The following is a 24,686-nucleotide window of genomic DNA, read 5'->3' as shown; positions in this document are numbered from 1 at the left end:
TAGCTTTGTGGTTGTGTGGGTAGATGTAAAAGGGTTATCCCAAAATCACAAGTTATTCCCTTCCCACAGGACATAGGGGATAACAAGCTCATTGGTGGGGGTCTGCTGGGACCTCTACTATTCCCAAGAACTAAGCAAAATTGTCCAATGAATGATTCATTTTCCAATATCTTATAGAAAATGAATGTAGCATTGGCCACGCATGCACACTGTGCCCCACTCATTTGGGGGACATCTATCCCATTTTTATCGTCGTAGGGTCCTTGTGGTCAGATCCCCGCCAATTGGCTTTACGATTTTGATTTTGGCAATACCTCTTTAAAGAGGACCTATCTCCACTACTGGCCTGTCCGTTTTAGCGAATTCATTTAGTGCTCATAAAGTTATTATTGATCAACGTTTTCTATAGCTCTGTGTTGTGCTGTTCCTCTGTTATTCTTACTAGAAATGTATGACCGAATAACCAACTGGGTGTTACCAATTGGGAGTTTGTCCCAACACTATCTGACCCTACTCAGAGCTAACAGTGCCATACTGTATAGGGACATGCTTTAACTGGTAACACCCATTTGGTTATGTAGTCATAAATTTCTAGTAAGAGTAAGGGTGGTAGTACACGGGCCGAGCAGGGCCCGATAATACCTGTAAACGAGCAGCGATCTGCTAGATCGTTGCTCGTTTACTGGGCCTATTACACGGCCCGATAATCGTTTGACAAGAGCTGCAAGGACATCGTTACCGATGTCCTTGCAGCCCTTGCTAAACTGGCATACATTATCCATCCACGTTCCAGGGCTGCTCCTGCCGTCCGCTTCTCCCGGGGTCCCGTGCGCGCTCTAGCTTCACAGCGGCCTGTCAGCTGGTAGGCCGCTCAGCCAATCACAGGCCGGGACGTGGATGGGTAATGTATATCGTTAGTCGCCGGCCACGCACCGCTATTACACGCAGCGGTGCGCGGTTGGCGCCCGACGAAAATAGGTTCTAACCTATATCAACGATCAGCCGATGATCGTTGCATTTATTACACGGAGCGATAATCGGCCAATTCGGCCGATTATCGTTCCGTGTAATAGTACCCAAATGGTACATGCACACTGCGGAAATCATGCAGATAACTTGCCGCAGATTCTGCTGCTCTTCCCCGCCCGCTCCCTCTTCACTCTCTGCCCATGCCATAGATTCCATTCTATGGTCAGGCAAATTCCGCCCTAAGGGTCCATTTACACAGAAAGATTATCTGACAGATTATCTGCCAAAAATTTGAAGCCAAAGCCAGGAATGGATTTGAAAAGGGGAGAAATATCAGGCTTTCCTTTATGACCTGTTCTCTGTTTATAGTCTGTTCCTGGCTTTGGCTTCAAATCTTTGGCAGATAATCTGTCAGATAATATTTCTGTGTAAATGGACCCTAAGTATGAACAGGTTCATCCTTCAGACGGCGGAATCCCCCTGACCATGGAATGGAGTCTGTGGGACTGGCAGAACCTAAAGTGGGAGCGCGGGGGTGGGGAGGGTTGAGCGAAGGAATACACAGCAAGTTATCCGCATGATTTCCGTAGTGTGCACATACCCCAACGAAACAACACAGAGCTATAGAGAGTAAGATGTTTCAGAATTGTTATTTCATGGGCACCAGAAGTGGTGACAGGTCATTTTTAGAAGTTATTTGCATGAAGAAAAAAATCCAAATAATTGTTTTATATAGTTTATAGACATTTCTAATGTGCAGACATTTCTTCTCTACCTACAGGAAGAGTCGTTATTTCCTAAACATAGCTCTTACCTGACCTATCTGTTAGGCAGACATATGTATTGTAAATATTACAAGCTGCATTTGTCAGTACCGTTGACGCTTCTAACTTTATAGATCAATATAAATTAACAATAAATCATAGTATCAATATGCCATCCTTGGTCTATTGGGACAATACATTTGCACCTCTGTTCAGTCATGCTTTGTGTCTACTTTGCACATTGATTCATTAGTTATATAATCTATATGTAAACTGTCTATTAATTCTATAAACAACCACATCTGTTATTACGTGAGGATGATGACACACTTGGTGGATCAGTGACACTCATTTAATATAATTAACTCCAGGTAATTTATGTCGGATTGGGGAGTATATGTCATTATATTCTCTCTTTTTTTTTTTTACATAAAAATTTAGGGTCTAGACCTTTTCAGTGTAAATTACATGTGTATGCATGTCTATTAGGGTATGTGCACACTAGCAGAGTCTGTGCGGCGATCTCCACTTGAATTTCCGCCTTTCCCATTGACTCAATGATATTCTGAAGCTCAATCCACCGTCCGCCCAAAGAATTGACAGGACATTAATGCTGTGAGCGATATAGAAAGACCAATGTTAAATACACACTTTACCTTATCAAATGACACTTTTATAATTTCCTGTTTACCTTTTTATACTTTTACACTGAGGAATTTCTTTGACCTTTACTCTAAGACTCCTTCCCATCTGAATCACTTTGCTCTGTACATCTCAAGTGTTAAATTTGTGATCCATTTACTGAGCTGGCAGCTCAGATAATCAAAATTAAGTAACAAATGTACAGAGCAAATGCGAACTTTCCTCTTGTTTACAAGCAGATCTTTTCTTACAGTTTTTGATTCATTGACTCACTTTGTAGATTGTAAGCCCTCATGGACTGTCATTTACTTTTGACATGTTATCAGACGTTGATTGATATTGATCGCAGTGGTTCTCACTGTTGAGACCCACTGTGATGCAGAGATACATCCAGGGAAAGAGAGTGAACCAGTGCACTCTACTTACCAGCTGGCCGAAGCAAAGTGTCGGAATCTTAGGTTGGCTGGAGAATGGAGCGCACTGCTGCTGCTCTGGCACGCTCTCTCTCCGGCTATATGTCCTTATTGCTAAGGGTCTCTACAGCGATGACATGTCAGAAGGTTTTTTTTATAATTACAATGACTCTTTCATTTTGTATTACAATTTGTATGTTACCCCTTATCATATGTACAGCAAATCAGTGGTGATTTAAAATGATCTAGGTTTTTTTGTTTTGTTCTTTTTGTTGTCATTATTGCGGCAGATGATTTTCTGATCCAGTATGCTGTGTCTTTGTAGAAGTAACAGTATTTAACCTATTTTATGTTTTGTTTTGTAATGCTGCAAATTTATATTTATGGAACATTTTCATCCTACTGATTTTTATTTTGCAATTTAGTATTTTCAGGCTCATCTTCAAGTACCAAGTATGACCCCGATATCCTTAAAGCAGAAATCTCCACCACGAAAGTCAGGGTGAGGTTTCTAAATTTATACTTGTTTCTATGGTTACTTGTTTTTAACATTTACCTTGCTTGCGTTCATTGGATTCTGTGCTTGTATAACACATGGGATTATTACTAGTTCTAAAGCAAGAAAAAGCCAAAATGTGTTATATTATATAAAGCATTATAAAGTTTTGATCATACATACTGTTCTGAATATACTCTGCGTTCGGATTTGATATGTGCAAGCTGAAACTGCAGAGAATAGGGCTTGAGAGCTGTTTACATCCAATTCTCTATATGGCCATAATATATACTTTTGGAAACACTCCACTTTAATGAAACAAGCCCCTATTTCTAGTATGGGATTGTCTAGTCTGCTGGACAAATTTCCATTGAGCATTATCTGTTGGTAAAGAGTAAGGAGCCGTTTATACACCTTAAGGCTATGTTCACACATGGCAAGAACAGCGGCTGTTGTGTGACACGACAGTGTCAAACAACGACCACTGTCTCACATTTTCACCCGGCCGATACTGAATTATAGCCATAAACCACAGTGTAAAGTACGCCTGTGAGCCGTACTTTACACTGTGAGCACAGGCTATCTTGTATGGCCGCTGTTCACTGAATAGCGGCCACACAAAAAAGACTGCTCAATTATTCTGCAACAACAGCTGTTGTTTATTGTAAAAATACAGTGTGTGAATGTAGCCTAATACTATTCAGGTTCAGTTCAGTTGTCTTTGGTGTTAGGTGTATGGCCTTCTTTAGACATTTCAGACATTAAATAGATTTTGGGGGAGACTTGTCAAACAGTATTAGGGCACTATTACATGGAAAGATTATGATACGAAAAATAGTTATATTGTTCGAATATCAGCAATAATCTTTCAGTGTATGCAGGCAACGATCAAACAACTAATGAAAATTCATTTGTATAACGATGATCACATCCTTTGAGCTGACCATAAAATCATTGTTAATCGTTTGCAAATCTTTCGGTGTAATTACGATCATTTGTATACTAAAGTGTACGAACGATTGTAATTGCGATTGTTACTAGCAACTATTGTTCTGTGTATGATGGTGAGAGATTTCAGGTTATTCCCAAAAGTACTTATTTATAACACATAGAAACTAGTACATTTTTGTACCATTTTTGGCACATGTAGGCTTTTCTTCCACCCTTGACAAAGCCACAATCTTTTACCAAGGCCGTACCCCTCTGTTGGACCCAGCAGAAGTGTGTACAAAACTTAATGGCTCAAATTTATTTGGACCAACCAATAACAACTCAGCTGTCATTTCTCAGTATTAACTGCATAGGGAATGTAGGTATTTTATTAAAGCTGACTATTTTGCTAAATGTTTCTTTGTCAGGTAAAAAAACTGAAGCGGGAGCTGTCGCAGATGAAGCAGGAGCTACTGTACAAGGAGCAGGGGTTCCAGACACTGCAGCGGTGAGTTTAATTATATATGAAACTTTGTTCTGTCAACACCTTGTTCAGCGTCTTGGCACAACACAGTGCTCCCCCTTCTCCTTACACTGGGCATAACCTTTTTATTTAAGGACATTTAGAAAAAGAGAAAAAAACAAGCATGTTTTCCATCAGAAGTCATAAGATCCTTGCGCTTTTTTTTTTTTTGCCTTGAAGTGATAATCCTCTGCTTGTGACATGACACTTCTTGTGCAGTAACAAATTGTAGCATTGTGGACTGAAGGAGGGTTAGAAGGGATACAAATAGACAATAAAACAAAGATTAACTCTAGAACTAAAGTCTAATCCCCCACATATCTCCTGACATTATGACATTCACAGCCATTTGTAGAAACAGAAGAGAACATGGAGACGGTGACTTTCTATCACTAATGATTTCCTTCTTTCATTTAGTTTGAAGTAAATCCTTTGCAATGACAATTTCACAGGAATTCATTCGGTTTCTTGTTTTGGTTTTTCTTTGTATCTAAACAGAAGAGTAAGACAATGTAGCTGAGTCTTTTAGATGTCCAGCTTACATTACAGTGTGCGCGTTTTTTAATTGTGCATTAATGAAACAAAATGTGCACATGATTTTGTACACCTCCATAGGGTAATGGTGCGTTTACACAGTAAGATTTATCTGATGAGGAGAAATTTCAGTCTTTCCTTTATGACCTGTTCTCTGCTTATAGTCTGTTCCTGGCTTTGACTTCATAAATCTGTCTGCGTAAACGCACAATTATACTAGTGGTGATAACCTGCAATACTTATTTGTGGGAGATTAAGGGTCTATTCACACGTCAGTATATTTTCCAATCCGCAATTTTGAATCCGTAAGCAATCCGCAAAATTTCATCCGTATTGCATCCGTAAAATACGGACCCCATAGAGTTGTATTGGATGTGTCAGTTACTGTCCGTACTAGGGTCTGTCCTTTTTTTTTTTGCGGAACGGATTGCAGCCCAGTACACAACACGGATGTGTGTATGGGTCCATTGAAATACATTGGTCCTATTTTTCTGCGGATCCGCAATTGCGGACAGGAACAGGATGTGTGAATAGGGCCTTATCAAACATGGTGTAAAGTGAAACTGGATCAGTTGCCCCTAGCAACCAATCAGATTCCTCCATTCATTTTCCAAAGAGTCTGTGAGGAATGAAAGGTGGAATCTGATTGGTTGCTAGGGGCAACTGAGATAGTTTCACTTTACACCATGTTTGATAAATCTCCCCCATTGTTTTTCATCAACTAAAACCTTATCCCCCTATCCTAAGGATAGGAGATAAGAGCATGATGGTGTGTATTCTAAACTCGAGCACCCCCTGCGATCCTGAGATCAGGGACCCAACTCTCCCTGCTTAACTGGGTTGACACACACTCTCATTATTCTCTATAATGCTGACTGGGATAACCAAGTATGTGAATGGCTATCTCTGGCCTCTGGTAATTCCTAGAGGACTGACCCCACATGATCAGACACTTATCCTCTATCCACATAAATTTTTAATGTCCGGAATATCACTTTACATAGGGATCTACCTCTTCTGACCACCGCATTTTGATAAATGACCTGTCATTATGATATGTGTTATACAGATCATTGAGGCTATCGGGTGAGATTGAATTGCTCTTCTTTCAATCATCAGTTCAAGTGTTAGGCTGGGTTCACACTATGTATATTTGAGGCTGTATTTGGTCCTCATGTCAGGTCCTCATAGCAACCAAAACCAGGAGTGGATTGAAAACACAGAAAGGCTCTGTTCACATAATGTTGTAATTGAGTGGATGGCCGCCATATAACGGTAAATAACTTCCATTATTTCAATACAACAGCCGTTGTTTTAAAATAACAGCACATATTTGCCATTAAATGACGGCCATCCACTTAATTACAACATTATGTGAACAGAGCCTTTCTGTGTTTTCAATCCACTCCTTGTTTTGGTTGCTATACAGCCTCAAATATACAGCCTCAAATATGCATAGTGTGAACCCAGCCTCAACCAGTTAAAGTTACCATTATGCTGCATCTGGCAGTCCAGACAGTGAATTCTTAGCATAAGGTCTGTTGCTATGAACTACCCATTTATATAGAGATTGAGCCTGTATCCTAGCTTGAACATGCTCATAGACTGTTCATCATTGACTGGTTAGACTGGCTAACCTTACTAACTGGGAAAAAGACCTTTAAACATATGTTTTACAGGTACATAAGCTTCTATATTAAAGTGTGTGTTTTTTTTAACTTTGCTGTTCCACACAGTGAAAACACTGGATGCAAAGCTTTCCATCTTAGGCTAGGTTTACATCTCATTTTTGGCCCTACGTTTGTCTTCATGCCAGGAATCTTTGAAAAAATGATGCTGAATTAAACCTGATGTGCTACGTTGACTTGTATGGGCAGGACCTAGTTATTTCGTGACTATGTTCTTTCAATTTCCTGGACATATACTTTTGTTCGGGACTCAAAGCATAGTCTTCCAGTATACGTTTGGGAAATAGACAGAATGTAGTCGTAAATTACCTAACAATACAAGTCAATGATTCCTGACATGCAGCCTGGCGTAGAGTAGAAAACGAGATGTAAACCTACCGTTAAAGGAGAAATCCTGATTTTTTTTTTTGCAGCGTGCCAAAAAGTAATATGCTCTCCCCTCCCCCGCTCCAGTATCCCCCAGCTGTGGTCCCCCCGGTCCCAGCAGCTTCTGGGTCTGAGTGGGGGACCTGGGATGTGACATGCATGTTAGGATTCCTAAAGAAGAAAAAAAACTGAAGCAAACCTTGAGAAACTGGGTAGGAGGAATCTATTTTGGGCAATATCACTCCAAGGCTATGTTTACATAGTGTTAAAACAGTGGCCGTTGTTTGCAGTGTCAAACAACGACTGCTGTTTTACATGTTCATCCGGCCTATAATGCAGTATCGGTCGGATGAACATGTAAAACAGCGTCCATTTTTAAATTTTAAAGTCATTGCAATCCGGCCGCCATATGTGTGTGACTGAGAATAAATTAAGCATTGATTCTTGGTCACCCAAGGCTGCAAGACAGACACACTGTGTGTGAATTGTCAATTATTTCCAGCCGCTGTTTGGAAACAATTGCTGGAAATAACGGCCATTGTTACAGTAACGGCCATTTCAGTGTTTATTTTGTATAACCTGAACGACTGTTGTTTTAATCAGCAACAATGGCCGTTCTTGTCATAAAAAATTGTGTGACCATAGCCCAAAAACATGTCCACTTTTTCACATTTTGGATCCAGCAAATAGAAAAACCTTGGTGGAAGTCCAAAAACCTAACATAAAATGGGTCAGTAAGCACCGTAAGCACTTGTGGTTGTCATACAACTAAAGAAATAGTGGTCATCCTGACTTCCATCTTCGGTTGGGTTCACTTTGCATTAACCTGTTTCATTGTATGTATCCTCTCAAAAAGGGATGCTGATGGATACCATGGTGTAATGGCAGTGACCCCATTTTGTTTGATGATCCGAACATAGTCAGGGAGAACATAACTTTACATCACACTTATAGGGAAACTAACAGCAGGTTGGAAGACTCTAACCTGCTGTTATGTTCCCATCATCAGCTCTGTTCTCACCAAATCTTCATTTACTATTATATGCAAATTAGGTGGTTTGATGCAGACTACAGCCCTCAATGTACGACTCTACACCTATGGCCCACCCATCATTTATGAACATTTATCCAGTGCAGTAATGAGCACTGGAGTGACCTAACCACGTTGCACTGCCTTAATATTAACGAGCAGCGGCAGACTGTAGAGGTGGATGGGTAAATTGATGGTACTAGCCCCGCCCCCAGTGCGCCAAACCACGTATTTACATATCACTTCAAATAAAGCTTTAGTGAGATCAGCGTTCAGGATGAAGGTAAGAAAATGTTTTTCATTCTCGTCATCCAGTGTGTTATGGAAACAGCGGGTTGTAGTCTGAAAATCTGCTGTTAGTTTCCCTTGAGTTTAGTTGCTAAATAAAGGTATATGTTCAGGAAATGGCTGAAACATAGTCACTAGTTGAACATGTTTGGGCCATTAAGCTAAAGGGGTGCCAATGTATACCTACAATGTAGCTGGTTAATGCAGTGTGAATCGAGCTTCACAAGGGCTCCTGCTGCAGCCTGTATCCATGTGTTGTGAGGAGGAGGGGGCACAGATCTCTGGGGACATGTAAGATTCCTGCCTTTATGATGAATAGTTTAGCTTGGACATCTCTAAGAGTTGTATACATACATATATGTGTGAATTGTACTGTACTGTTACTGTTCCTTACATTCTACCACCCGCTAGGAAAGCTGCGACTGATAAGTGCAGCATATGGTCTGTCTAGTGTTTATTTTCCTGGAGCTTTCAGAACTATTCTTTAATAGCCCTTAAATAAACAATATAAGCCGTAGTTAGGATCTATCCTTCACTGTGCACTCCACGATTTATATGACAGTTCACTCGACCACTCCATAGCTATTCATATTGTATTTAATCTTCCTAAAATAATGCCACCCTTCCATCTCCGAGCAGGCCTGCTGATGAATTTATGCGATTTAATGTTTTGTGTGCAGAGGTCAGGCGAAGCCAGCAGGACTGTTTCTATGGCCTAGATTTTGGGTATTTGATTTAGGCTCATTATAACTTTACAGCTTGTAACAAGCTAAATATATCCCCACTTTATGTCTATGTTCTTCATGTCCTGCCTTTGGTGCTAGCCTAAGGAAACGCTTCCTTTGAGACGGGTCAGCGTTGAGCTTATTTTGTGAAATGACATTCATTGGGAATGACACTCATATTATTTTCTATTGTTTGTCTTGTATAATTTAAGAGCTCCGCTTCTTAGCGTGCAGCATGGAGGATGCTTCTCGCCTTGCAGAGGGAATAAAACAGTGTGCTTAGATTTGTTTTCTAGAAATATGACAGAATTGGTTTCTTTTTCTTCTTTTCTGGACTTTCTGTACCTTAAGTAATCACACCTCACGCCACCGTGCCAGATTAAAGGTTAGCCAAGCAGTCTGTTATTATATTAATTCAACAACGACATATTGTTTTAAATCAGCTTGCTTGCAAGCAATTTTGATAAGAATCCAAAGCATGTTTTAGAAACTGACAACAACATACCACAAGGAAACAATGGGCAGTTGTTAAAGAAACTCAGGCAGACACTCCAAGGCATGCCTTGTATAGAGACACAGACCCAAAGCCCCGAGCATCGCAGACCTTACTACCCAGAAATACTTTGCATATCTTCAAGTCATATCTTTATTAGTGCATACATGCTATTTGATGTCACGCTTAGCACTTTCTGCAGTTCTAGCTTTGTTAAAGGGGTTTTAGCACCATAGTAAGTGATTGCTAGGATATATGATCCCTTACTGATCAATGGGGGCCGAGTGCAGGAACCCCCCATGGGTTCTGGTCAAGGTCTTTAAATTCTTCATTGTGCAGGAAGTTGTAAGGCTGTTCACAATAGGGTATAGGCTGGGTTCACACTACCACAAGTCTGATGAGGTGTTAGTTTTTGTTTTTTACCCAGAATGCATTTACTAAAGGATTCACCAGCGGACATCGATCTTAAGCACTTATATTTCTGCTGTGGATGCCCTGTTTTGCTGTGTAACTGTAGAAGGATTAGCCCCATTGTCACTGAATGGGGCACATCTTTTTTATGTAAACGGATGCATAATGTGAAATTAAACATACAGGGGGAGATTTATCAAACATGGTGTAAAGTGAAACTGGCTCAGTTGCCCCTAGCAACCAATCCGATTTTACCTTTCATTTTCCAAAGAGTCTGTGAGGAATGAAAGGTGGAATCTGATTGGTTGCTAGGGGCAACTGAGCCAGATTCACTTTACACCAGTTTGATAAATCTCCCCAAAAGTATTTTCCTGCGTATAACACTACTTTTTAACCCAGGAAAATCCTTTTAAGAGTCAGGGGTCGTCTTATACGCCAGGTATCGTTATATTGGGCGGGTGCTGAAAAATCTCGGAACCAGACTGAAAAATCTGCGGTCGCCGCATATAGTGGAGCTAAAAAAACAGCCGCATCCCTGATGTATGTGGCGACTGTATGAAGGCAGCATAAGCTGCAGGCATCAGGGGCATGTTAAAAAAGAGATTCGGTAGAGTGGCACTGTGCCCAGAAAAACACCCCTCTATCACCCGCTGCCAGCCTTGTTTCCTACCAGTTTTACTACACCTCCTTCTCTGCCTCTCAGATCTCACTGCTGTTTGATGTTTTTTATTCTTTTTTATTTGGTGTGCATTGGAATAGGGGTAGTCTTATACAGTGAGTATATTCCAAACTCATTGTTTTAACTGGAAAAGTAGTGGGTTGTCTTATACGTCCAGTTGTCTTATACAGCGGAAAATACGGTATATCAAATGTACAAACATTGTTTTTAATAATGGGTGAGATTTTTCAAACCTTGTGCAAAGGAATAGTGTAGCAGTTACCTATGGAAATCAATCAAATTGCGTCTTTCATTTTTTAAATATTTCAAAAATTCCAAAATTTCTGATTAGTTACCATGGGCAACTACTATTGCTATACACATTGCTTTATAAATCTCCCCCGTACTGTCAAATGGATACTAATTCCCCATGTGCCTAATTTGTTTTAATAACCTGTTGCCTTTGGTTATGACCACATTATAGAATCCAGTAAGATGGTCACACTTGCTTACTGTACTTTGAATCAGATCTCATTGGTCTGTCCTGAAAGCATTGGCAGCTGTCCGCATTGTCCATATAAGTAAGGGGGATTGTTGTAAAGCTTGTGTCACATTGCATGGCCACAATTTGGGGAAGAAAGTATAAAGTGATTAGAGGTATAGTAGAACAAAACCGTACAGAGTTACCAAAAGGTACATTTGCATTTCATCACATGATTTTAACAATTTTGATTAGTGGAAAAACCCTTTAACCATCAGTATTTTCTCGTATCTGTTAAATAGAAGCCATGGGCAGTCTTGCTGTGTGCACGTACGTGAGATGTTTCATTTGCTTCTGTAAATTGTCATTTTAGTTCAATAAAATTTTGACTAAGTTGTTTTCAAATGGAATAGAGTCCATATAATTTATGATAATAATATATATTTTTCCCTAGAATTGACCAAAAAATGTCAGGAGGACAGAGCGGTTACGAGCTTCGAGAAGCAAAGGACATCCTTTCAGAATTAAAAAGCATAAGGAAGGCCATCAGCAGCGGGGAGAAGGAGAAGCAGGACCTCATGCAGGTTGGTAGAGCCCTGATAAATAAGTAACCATACATATGGATGAACACCACAACACCTGTGACCATGGCAAATGTGTAGCATTAATGGAGTGCTGGAAGCATAAACAGACATAGATAAGGAATGCTTTAGAAAGTTCTGTCTAAGAAGACGCTGAATATCCTTGTAAATCTGCAGGAAGCAGGAGAATAGCATTCTCCACTGTCAATGCTGAATTCTCCGTTGAGCCTGAAAAGCCTGTGCTTGTTGTCAGTCACTGTAACCCATTGTATCCCAGGCTGTGTCAGAAAATGCCATCATCACACTTCTCAACATGTATAAAAGCCTGACATTTATGGTATAAGGACACTACATTAGCAAAAGGCGAATTAGTTCTATATGGAAATGTTCCAGAGCTATGCGTCAGATGTCTTTGTGTAATGCTTTTTGCTTGAAAAAATAAATAACCGCTGCTGTAAAAAAATACATTAAAATCTGAAAAAGTATGAAAAACTGCCTAGAAATCTGCATTGTTATGTAGAGTGTGCATCCCTTTCAAGTAATGCAGTCTGTAAGCACAATCTATGCAGCTCATGCTATAGATGGCCCAGAGCCAGGCCACGCATAGGACTTTGATGTAATGTTTCTTGTGCTGTAATGATGGCGTAGTTTGCTCTGCACCCCTTTAAGGCATGGGCTTGATGTACCCTTTTGTACCAGTAGGTTGCACTTGAACTGTATTACCTGCCGATATTTATTACCATGTTTTTCTATGGGGGTATGAGTGATTCGCCTTCCTATTCATCATGGAGCTTTCAGCATTCTTTATCAGTTTTTGCTGCTAGAGGTGAAGCCCCTATGTTTATTTCTATTTGTTTTCTTCTGTTTTGCTCCTTGCTTTACAGTTGTTACATGTACGTTGTGCTTTGTTTTATTAGAGCCTCGCAAAGCTGAAGGAACGATTTCATCTAGAACAAGGCAGAGGAAGATCAGAGCCGGACTTAACATCTAGCCTCACCAACTCTCATTTGTCTCTGTCCAGACAGACACTGGATGCAGGGTCGCAGACTGATATTTCTGGTGATGTAAGTTTTGTGCTGCTCTATACTAAAGTCAGGAAGGCTCTGCTTCATAGTTTAGGGTAGGAAATAAATCCCTATGTTGTGTCTCTATTGCTGTTTTCCATAGCAGACCTGTAACTAGTATAGTTATTTCTTTCCTATTCCATAACTCCAGCACAGCTGTGTACAGAGATGCTCATAGACTATTTTCTGCATCCTGCATGCAATTATATTAGAGCCAGTTCAGAATGCCAACCCCTTTACACAGAAATTTTATGACCCCACCTCCCTGCATACCTCCAAGGGGATCCATGAAAAAATATGGCTCTTATTTCCAACAAAAAGCACCACTCTTGTTTGAGTCTGGAGCTGCCGCTCAGATTCATTGACATTAATACAGCTGAGTTGTATTACCACACATAAAAAAAAAAAAAAAAAACAGGTGTGGTGCTGTTTTTAGAAGAAAGCTGCTATACTTTTCTAATCCTGTATAACCTATTCTGAGGTAAGCCATTCATCTCATGCACCCTTGGTTAAACATGGTCAGCCATTGACATGCCATTAAAGGGGTTATCCAGCGCTACAAAAACATGGCCACTTTCTTCCAGAGACAGACCCACTCTTGTCTCCATTTTGGATGGGGTTTTGCTGCTCAGTTTCATTGAAATGAATGGAGCATAAATGCAAACTGCACCTGGAGACAAAAGTCATGTTGTCTCTGAAAGAAAGTGGCCATGTTTTTGTAGCACTAGATAAGGGTGGGTTCACACTGAGGAATTCTCAAGGATAAATTCAGCGGAATTCCGTCTCCTGTACGCGTGCACGGCCGCGCACACGGCAATTCTTTCGGCAGAATGCGGAATCAGCCGGCCCATAGAATGGTGTCTATGGAGCCGGCGGAAAGGCGCGTGGCCTAACCCCTTTACTATATTTCTCCTGGGCTCTCTGATTAAGTAAAGAGAATAATATGTCGGTAAACCAGAAGCTGCCAATAACCCAATGTCTTGTGTCTCCTCCTTTTCTCTAATTTTAACCCTTTGATTCCAATTTGCACCAAATGGGAGAACTGATAGGCTAGTTATTTTATTAAACAAAATATTTTAAACAATTGAGAAAGTACAGATAATATAACATGCATAAATAGATAAGAGTATATAATGTAGAAGTCAATGCTGTAGTTCAAGAGGTATGACTGTTAAGCATGACCACGGATAAGTGTGTACGTCCGCTACTATATGGAGATAACAGCAGACAAGAAGACCAAAGGCCAAGACAGACATGATAATAATGAAAAGATAGGAAGAAAAGGGGGATTATTTATTTAATGGACGTAATGTGTAGAAGCTGAAATGCTTTACCTTTTCTCTATGTTCTTAGAAAACCGAGTCAAGTCTGAAATGTCATACATTATTATAAGAGACCATCATTCTTGTTGGAGGGTCACTATGTTTGAAATACTCCAGGCCCTCCTCTTCATTCAATACTTAAGATGAAAAATACAGGGGGATGCCATTATGTGCTCTTTCCCTTGACGAGAAAGAGAATGCCCTCTTGACATTGGGAGAAATGTCATTTTTCAGTGCTGCGTGTCTGTTCTTATTATTTCGCGAACCAATATTCCCTCATTTAGTCATGATCAAATATATTCTTTTTCAGACTGTGAAACTGAGTCATTTCCCAATCCCTATTATTTTTATAACCTCTTTTAGACACTTCGCTACGTTCCTTAGCCATCCTTCACAAAATTACTTTTCAATAATTTTTACACTTTTTTTTGTTTCTTCCTTGTTTTCATTTCTAGATTTAATTTTTTGTTGAAATTCCAATCACACTTGGGAAAAGCCTTCGGCTAACCTGAGGTTATAGTGTATTATTGTACTTCCCTCGTGATTTTGCCTTTTTGGTGTAATACTGCAAAACCAGTTCAAGTATTATCCAGGTTTTGCTCAGATTTTTAGAACATACTGCATTCTATTGGAGATCTGCAGCAAACTATAGTGCAATGCAAGGAAATATGGTTTTAAAAATTGCACATATTTCTGTAAGAAAAGGAAAAAAATCTGTTGATGCAAATGGGCACTGTCCGTGTGGTAGGAGACAGACTTCTATAGTTAGTCTATTGGCCCAACTCCTACAGAGAGAGAAGTGCTTGGTCGTGTGCTTCTTCTCACTGGTTCTAGTAATGAGTGGGGTATGGACATTTCCATTTTTTTTTTTTTTTTCAAATGACAGATAACCTTTAAGACTTGAAATTGTACAGAGTGCTCTATTGTTTATTTACTTCCCATTGCACATATAGAGCCATCATATTTTGCAGCATGGCAGAGATGGTCCTCATTTTCATTAGTCCTGTGCAGCAAGATAGGTATCTACTTTAGCACTTATATTTATTGTGTTATTGCTTTTTGGGCTGGTTGATTCTCCATGTGGGCAGCACCATCGGCACTGTTGACTTGCAGTCCTGGTTTTAGATCCCAAGGGCAACATCTGCATGGAGTTTTTATCTTCTCCTCTGCTTGCGTCGATTCCCTATGGGAATTGAGTGTCTCCCATATTCTGAAAATACACTAAAAGATTAATTGGCTTCCAATGCAATTGGCCCTAGTGTGTCTGAACTAGAGAAATTAGATGGTGGGCCCCATTGGGGACAGAGTGTGACATGAGCGATGACAAGCTCTATACAGCGCTGAGGAATATGTTGGTGCTATATAAGTACCATAAATAAGTAAATAAATCTGTACTTCAGTTTGCACAGCAGGGGTCCAGTGCTTCAGTTCTACATCTTGTTTCCATCTCCTCCCCTACACACATACACTTGTTTCTCTACAGCTTTGTTTTGCTCGTTTTGTTCATGCATTTATTATAGGATCAATTGGCTGCAGAAATGCACCTGCGCGGAATGAGCTTATTACTCAACTGCCTTAAAATGTATAGATTGCATTTCTAGATTGCTGACCATAGTACATTTTTTTTTCTAAAACCTATTTGTTCCATTGTGTAATAAATTTTGCAGATTTTTTGTCCCTGTCCCTAAGGGTTTATATAGCAGTGATTAAAAAATGGTGGACATGTACATTAGCCAGTTAAGTATCCCTTATACTCAAAGTAGAAGTTTTGCAAGTCTGTTCTTTTCTTAATTTTAAAACTTTTTTCCCTGCACTGTGACACTTCTGTCTATTGACTAAGAGGGGATATACATCACAGCTTCATGCAAATGGATAGGGCTTACCTGCAGCTTTCCTTATCATAGCAATATGCCATTACTGTCTGTGATGGGAAAACCCCTTTATAGAGAAAGACCTTAATCTTTTAGTGAGAGTGGAAACAGTATATTTCACTCTGGAGGACTTGGCATGTCCATGTAAGTCATGGAAGCCCATTGACTATAATGAGAATTGTGCAAATCAAGAACCTTCATGTTTTTTGTAATGGTTACATATGTTTTTATTTTTTATAAAATAAGCAGTTGCATTTATCAGACCTGATTTACCGTCTATTTTGTGTCCACAACCACCAGGGTTGAATTTTACCATCCTCTAAACTGATATTTCATTAATCACAAAATAATACAATTGAAGATCAGTATAATTAGATTTTATTTTTAAATGAATTACACAAAGACACTGCGCACATTTACATATATAATTGTTAGGCTCGATCACAAGTCTACACTGCATCATCCGATTATAGAACAGTGCCCCCCAGTGACCACAAAGAGGAACTGCACCTGTGGCTCTTAGGCTGTTGCTGACAGGGTGTTATGTGAGCTGTAGCTTCACAACAGCTGGAAATAACAGACAATAGCTCATTGCTCTACAGCAAGTGCCGAAAATTGATACAGACATTTGTTCTATTTATATTCAGCACCAAAGCTATAAAAAAAGGTAATCCTCTACAGTACATGTAGGGGTTATAGGATTTCTCACCGACCATAGAAAGGTATTCTTTGCTGTAAGAGCAGTGAGACTATGGCACTCTATGCTATAGAAAGTGGTCAGGGTGAATTCACTAAAATGTAGGGCCTGGTAAGATTACTGGGGTGTAAGGTTAATATAGGTTATAATCACTAGATTCAGGAGTAGGGCCCTAGATCCATAAATTTGTGATTATCACATTTGATGTAGAATGTCCCCTTGGATGAGGTAAGTTGGCTTCCTCTTTTTTTTTTTTGCTTTCCTCTGGATCAATGCTGCATGATAACAGGCTAAAGGGGTTGGATGTCTTTTTCCTTACTGCAAACTATGTAAGGTTGTTATATAAATACCTGCATAGGGATGTACAGTATATTCTTGACCACGTCGCTGGTTGGTTTAGGAAACCCCATATGTAACCATAACTTGGTAAATTATCGCTTTGGATAAATCTGATTAAACCTTAAATACAACAAATTTCTCATTGATCAGACCTTTACTGTGTCACAGCTGGGTATATACCGCTTCCAGTTTAGCTAGGCTTTTGATCAGGATGTCCTATATGAGCTAAAACTGTGAGCAGATCTGTTAACAGAATTTTAGGATTTCTAACAATTTCACATTTCATCGCCTGTGTAAACCACACGTACTTTCTATTTTATTTACAGATCGGAATGAGGAGCCGAGCAAATCTAGCAGAAAAGGTCAGGCTGAGCCTACAGTACGAGGAGGCTAAAAGAAGGTAATGTTAAGGATGCTGTGTACGCTCGCTGATCTGAAAGCCATCGGTAATGCAGCAAAAATTGTCCTTTGGCACCCTCTAGTGGACAGATTTGTAAATTAGACGGCTGAAGCATGCAGCCCTATGGAGAAGGGGCTATGACTGTAAATAGGTGTCACCCACATGATTTGGTTCTTTTAATACAAGTCTTGTTATAAGAAAATGAGGTTTTCAAGTTTTATTTTGTCAAGTGGGGGTGTGTCCAACAACTTTTAAACAGATTTGTTAAGCCAGAAAATGATGCAAAAGTTTGTAATTGACATACAGTATGTAGATTTTCTGGCAGAAAGAAAGTCCTATTAGAACTGCTGGGAAGTAAAGGGTATTACATCCTGATGCATTTTCCAATGTTCTGGATGGACACAGAACCATTACATACAACAGATGGGAGAGGTTGGGGAGCATTGGGGGCATTGCACAGAAATGGACTGCTCATAGGATACTTGTGATCACAGTGCAATGAAAATTAAGGCTATGTTCACACAACATATTTGTTATTGAAAAGAACGGCTATTGTTTTTAACCGTACCATGAACATAGCCTAAAACCTATTTTATTCCAGGAAATATATCCGTCAGCCTAACACCATTTAAATCATTTAGATGTAGACACGCAGATAGTACTGGCACCAGTGTGGTGACTTAACTATAAGAAAGTGTTGCAGATATCCAAGCGTATCATCTATTCATAGCGTCCATCACACCAGATGAAGCGTCACATATAACAAAGCTGCAAGTTGGTGGGGTCACATTGAAGCCCTTATGTTAGGGAATCTTTTTGTAATACTTTGCTGCAACAACTTAAAAGAACTGAGTGCAGGAAGCACAGTAATTCCATTGACAGAAGTTTTGGCACTGAGAGCATATTCATAACTGATCACAATACCCCCTCTTGCAAATATGACATAAGTAACAGGTAATCTTTTATTATAAAAAAATAAGACATTTGAATTAAGCGAACCTGTCACTTCCGCGCTGCCTCCAGCACTTCAGTATATAACCCTTTATCAGTGCTCAGCGTAACAGAGGAGGAGCTGCAGCCGCATGTAGTCACAATGGCCAGACCTCCCTTTTGTCCAGCCATACTTAATTGAGGTCATTGAGTGCAGGGAACTCAGGAGAGATTGCTACAGAATTATCAGCATTCATACTGCTGCCGCTTCTAGATATATTCTGGAGTTACCTATTCAGTGCTCCAAGCTGCTGCTTCTAGATGTATTCTGGAGTTACCTATTGAATGCTCCAAGCTGCTGCTTCTAGATATATTCTGGAGTTACCTATTGAGTGTTCCAAGCTGCTGCTTCTAGATGTATTCTGGAGTTACCTATTGAATGCTCCAAGCTGCTGCTTCTAGATATATTCTGGAGTTACCTATTAAATGCTCCAAGCTGCTGCTTCTAGATGTATTCTGGAGTTACCTATTGAATGCTCCAAGCTGCTGCTTCTAGATATATTCTGGAGTTACCTATTGAGTGCTGCAAGCTGCTGCTTCTAGATATATTCTGGACTTACCTATTGAGTGCCCCAAGCTGCTGCTTCTAGATGTATTCTGGAGTTACCTATTGAGTGCTCTAAACTGCTGCTTCTAGATATATTCTGGAGTTACCTATTGAGTGCTCTAAGCTGCTGCTTCTAGATATATTCTGGAGTTACCTATTGAGTGCTGTAAGCTGCTGCTTCTAGATATATTCTGGAGTTACCTATTGAGTGCCCCAAGCTGCTGCTTCTAGATGTATTCTGGAGTTACCTATTGAGTGCTCTAAACTGCTGCTTCTAGATATATTCTGGAGTTACCTATTGAGTGCTCTAAGCTGCTGCTTCTAGATATATTCTGGAGTTACCCATTGAGTGCTTCAAGCTGCTGCTTCTAGATGTATTCTGAATTTGAACAATGCTGTTGTCCCATAAATTTAAGGAAAGGAAAATGAGCAGTGTTACAAAAAAAAATCCCTCGTATGAAAAATCAAGACTTTGCAAATGGGGAAAAATTGCATTCATTGCTGGAAGTGTACAGCGGTTTTCACTTATCAAAATAAATCGCAGGAGAACTTCGGGGGAGAGCAGATGTTATAAATATCTAGTAATACACTCGCCATCTGCAAGGCGTATGGTGTTTACCCTGTTAACAGGTTTATAATCACTGCAATCCATTTGTGTCGCCCATATCTGATCAGTAGCCACAAAGCGGCAATTGAATTAATACAAATTACAGCATTTCGTTAAGTTTTTGTTGTGTTTTTTTTTTTGTTTTTGTTTTTTTTTTTCCATTTAATTTTCCAAAATTGTTTAATTCTGGACATGAATGAAAGCTGCAAATCATTCAGAATAAGTGGCCTTTTTTCTCTGCTTTTTCTCTTCACATCTCCCTGGCCTTTGTCGATGATTTACTATTTTAAAAGGCGTTTGTGAGCGGGATAATTGGAGCATATCTGTCATTTTGCTGCTTTACACTTACTCTGCAGACAGAAAAAGAATAGCCCACAAAAACTTTCCTACCATTGTGTGAGCTGTCTGCAGTGGTACTTTGCTTAATTGTCGTATATTGTTATATCTTGCGCTTTTTGCAGCATATGGTTTGCTTTGTATGTTATTTATTCCTTCATGCCCATTGCACGTTTGATGATTTTATATACAGCTTGCATTGATTTTTTTTTTCTTAATGATGCCCTTTTGCAACATTTAGCGATACATAGCAGTTGATTCCTGAGTATTTTATCTAGTTATCTAAAAATACAGCATATGGTGTGAGGTAAAATATATCTAGTTTTAATGTCAGGTATTGTCTGTGTGTCTGTGGGATGGCAGAGCTTAAGCTTGTGCTTTTCTATGGATGTAATTTCCATAAAATGTTACACTTTTGCAAACACTTTTCTTTACTTATGTACTGACCCCATGCTACAGTCTTTATTGTAGCCCAAAGCTGAATTCACAGGTCTCAGTTCATAGACACAGTTCTTGAATTTTTTTCCCCCCATCTTTCCAGATATCGCTTTCTCCAGCAGGTTTATTACAGAGGATTCAGAAGCCAAACCTGCATTGTTCAGTTAGTAGTCACTGCCCTTCACCCTTCAAAAATGCCCTTCCTTAGTTCTGTTTACAAGGGTCCAGAAAGCTGTGGTCTTTTTAAGGATATGAAAGATTGGCTTAAAGGGGTGCTCCCAATGCAAAATATGCCAAAGATGTTTAAGAGATAAGGGGCTAATTTCTGGGGTTTCGCACCTGAAGAAGAGAGCTTCCCCCCCTAACTACCCCCACCAGCACCTGGTGACTTAAGGTCCTTCTACATTGAAATATAGTCAGTCATTTGCATTACCTTTACAAGGCACGATTAATCAAGTGGCCAAGCTGCCCTAAGGATCCCTGAATAGTTTGCGTGGCCATTTAAATACATTGCTGTCAGGCGTGCGTCTCCTGCTTACACATAAAGATGTGCAGCTGATAGCAATAGGTTTTACCACCGCACAAAAGATGCACTTTCCCGCTCCTTGGCTGAACGCTAGCGCTTTTACACAGGCTGATTATCAGCTGGATGAGTGCTTCTAAAAACACGTGTTGCCGAAAATCGGGTGTAAAAGAGCCCTTAGATAAAGTCTCGGGTACAGAATGAAAGATCAGGTTCCACCTAAAGAAACCCCCACTAGATACAGTCTAAAACTAGAAAATCCAAGGAGCAGGTGCTGAAGGAGAAATGTAGTATTACATGGCCAAATATGAGTCTTCCAGTCAGGGTTTGGTTAAAATGCCTAATTGTCTAATTAATATATCTATATTTTGATATATGAACAGTGGTTATTTTAAGGGTAAAACCCTTTTAACTTGTGTCAAATCTGAATTACTATGTTTAAAGTATTCATTGTAATAGTAATCATTCCCTGTGTTTTCAGTATGGCTAACCTAAAGATAGAACTATCCAAGCTGGACAGCGAAGCCTGGCCGGGAGCCCTGGACATAGAGAAAGAGAAGCTGCTTCTTATTAATGAGAAGGAGGAACTTCTAAAAGAACTTCAGTTTGTAACCACCCGAAAACGCACTCAGGACGAGATGGAAAGACTGGAAGCAGAGAGGAGGCGGCTAGAAGAGGACCTCTTGTCCGTCAGAAGCACTCCCAGCCAAGCACTTGCAGAGAGGTACTCATCTTCTGCTGTGCTCCCCTGTCACCCACCTTCACTCTCTAAGTCAAACATCTCTGCGATTCCCCATAGTGTAATATTGTGAAGACCATAAAAATAGAGAACAATCACTAGCTTTGTGTGTTTTGTGCAGGTTAAAAGTTCAAGAGAAAAAGAAGGAGCTGGTGAAAAAGTTGGAAGAAACCACAAAATTGGCCACTTATTTGCATTCAGAACTGAAAAGGTAGGTCAGGGATCTGACCGCTATTAGCGGCATACAAGTTGTTCTCAAGTGTCATCTCCTCCGCAGAGGAGTTTTATGTCCAATCTATTTAGAAGCCTATCCTTGAGCATCTAAAAGCATCTCTACCGTTAACAAAAAAATAAATAAAAAATATGTAAAGTGGGTGATGTGTACAAATCTACCAGGCACATGAGTCAACGTGCATTACGAGATTTGCTGTCATTGTGTGGTGCCAAAGTGCATAGCCTTGAAACCTTAATGCACATTGTAAGATTTTATTCTTTGTTGGTTAGCGTGCTTAAAGTGATCAGTAGATGTACAAAGAATGGCAAATATTATTAATGCAGTGTTAGATGAATAGGAGGGACTGTGTCATACAGTTCAGTTACTTCTGTAACACAGTAAGCCTGGGCTTCATGGAAACTTATCGTAAGAACAGCAGTCTACAAAGTTTTTATTAAATGTATCTCCTATCCACTGAAATATGGAATAGCTAGCTGATTGGTTGGGGGCCGTCTGATTCCACTGATCCTGAGAGCAGGGTCAAAATTGTCCCTGGAATAATTGGTAGCACCGTTCTTTTCTTTCCAGCACTGCATTCATTCTCTATGTAGCGACCAAACATTACCAATCTCTGCACACACCCATCGATCAATGTATTATCTCCTGTTCTATGCATAGGGATTTACTTTTTTATATAGGAATTGTGTGTTTTTTTTCTAACTGAAAAATACACCATGGAGTCTGTGGAAGAAATACAAGACCTATGGGTGGATGTTTGGTGCAGACTTTCCATATCATGAATTAGCCCTATTTAAAGGACCTATTCCAAATTTGCATGGGAGTAACTGTGTCAGAGAAGGGACATGTTACTCAATTTTATCTACACTGGTTGTCCCACTGAAAACAGTGGGAAGCTGTTTCCACAGAGATTGCAATATGAATTCTGATGGATGTCAAAATCTTTGTTAACAAAAGCTGTGTGAAGAAGACCATTGGCTGTTTTTACATCCTGCGCTTAAAGCCCTACATTGGGCTTCATTGTGATATCCTGTCAAAAGGGAATTTCAACATATAGACTCACATGTTGCCAGTAGGCCCATAGACTGCAATGGGCAGAACGTAATCATATTGTGACTAAGTCTGGTCAATTTCCCAAATGTATATGCGCTGGGGCCTCCCGCTGAGGGAAGTAGTAGCTGGTAGTACTGGGTAGGACCCGGGTAGCCAGTTGCCAGATGTTAGGTCACGGTATTGGCACGAGGGGAGCTGACTAACCCACTAGATCCTGACCATGCGGGGCCCAAGCAATTCCTCGTTGTCCCTAGTCAAGGCACCAATAACTAGACCAATGCCAGGGTTCAGAAACAACGCTAGTTGTGCGTTTATTATAACGGAGGTAACCAATAGCAACAGTCTCTCTGGAGGCAACCAGGATTGAGGCAGACTTGAATATAACTGTGAAATGGGTGATGCTACAATAGGCTGTGATGGTAGCATTACTTTGAGCAAGGAGAAACTGAATGATAGGAGTAGTAGTGCCGGAGGTATGATACTGGGCGGAATAAGCTGACTGAAATACTTGCTGTTGATGAGGACGAATGGTGAGGAGAGTAATGACTGAGAACGGCCCCCAGATCTTGCTGAACAGGAGAATCCTGAGGATCAGAGAAAGGTCCCGACTGGACCGGAATACTTTTTGAGGTAACGCTGGAGCAGCAGGGAATACCTCCTTCTTCCCTGAAGGTGGAGAGAAGGCACACACACCCTTCCCTCTTGAAGGTAGAGGAAAGGACTGAGGTAGACAGGAAGTGACATAGCATCCCCAGCCAAAGCTAGACGGCTACTGGGGTTACTATGGCAGCCGGGGAAAGTCACGTGACACCAAGCCCATTGCATTATCACTCCATTAAACCATAGGCAGATACATATGCATCAGAAATACTAGACTTGAACATTGGGGGGCGACATAAAATCAGCAGTTTGCAGTGGCCATATAGTTTCCAGAACAGGGACAATAGAATACAGACAAATCCTGACACCAATATACACTTTTAGGCTGGGTTCACACTACGTATATTTCAGTCAGTATTGTGGTCCTCATATTGCAACCAAAACCAGGAGTGGATTAAAAACACAGAAAGGCTCTGTTCACACAATGTTGAAATTAAGTGGATGGCCGCCATTTAATGGCAAATATTTGCTGTTATTTTAAAACAACGGCTGTTGTATTGAAATAATGGCCGTTATTTACTGTTATATGGCGGCCATCCACTCAATTTCAACATTGTATAAACAGAGCCTTTCTGTGTTTTCAATCCACTCCTGGTTTTGGTTGCAATATGAGGACCACAATACTGACTGAAATATACGTAGTGTGAACCCAGCCTTAGGAGAAATTAGAGAAAACTTCTGTTCTGGGACATTGTCTGGGCTAATTGGTACACTGTCTGGGCTAATTGGTAACAGGTCTGTATAGATGTCCCAGTTTGGATGAAAACTCAAGATTGACTTTCAGTTCAACTTTGTGACTTAACTAAAAAAAAAAAAAATCTAAAAATACTTACATCTATGTGTTTACCATGAAGAGCTGAGAGCTCTGTCTATGTG

The 24,686-nt window shown here is 40.1% G+C and overlaps 1 protein-coding gene across 2 annotated transcripts in view; it reads left to right on the top strand.

Annotated features, from left to right (window-relative positions):
- The window catches only part of WWC2 (WW and C2 domain containing 2), a 112,566-nt gene that overhangs the window by 54,651 nt on the left and 33,229 nt on the right, over window positions 1-24,686 (top strand). For both annotated transcript variants that reach the window (XM_069977772.1, XM_069977773.1), the window contains 7 exons: window positions 3,214-3,290; window positions 4,643-4,722; window positions 11,866-11,995; window positions 12,910-13,056; window positions 17,612-17,685; window positions 21,608-21,850; window positions 21,987-22,076. In XM_069977772.1, coding sequence (XP_069833873.1) covers window positions 3,214-3,290; window positions 4,643-4,722; window positions 11,866-11,995; window positions 12,910-13,056; window positions 17,612-17,685; window positions 21,608-21,850; window positions 21,987-22,076 — 841 coding nt within the window. The remainder of the gene's footprint in view (window positions 1-3,213; window positions 3,291-4,642; window positions 4,723-11,865; window positions 11,996-12,909; window positions 13,057-17,611; window positions 17,686-21,607; window positions 21,851-21,986; window positions 22,077-24,686) is intronic.

The sequence above is a fragment of the Dendropsophus ebraccatus genome, chromosome 7 (genome assembly GCF_027789765.1).
Source record: "Dendropsophus ebraccatus isolate aDenEbr1 chromosome 7, aDenEbr1.pat, whole genome shotgun sequence".
NCBI classification, from domain to species: domain Eukaryota; kingdom Metazoa; phylum Chordata; class Amphibia; order Anura; family Hylidae; genus Dendropsophus; species Dendropsophus ebraccatus.
The sequence above is the reverse complement of the archived record's forward strand: the minus strand, read 5'-3'. Positions and strand labels throughout refer to the sequence as shown.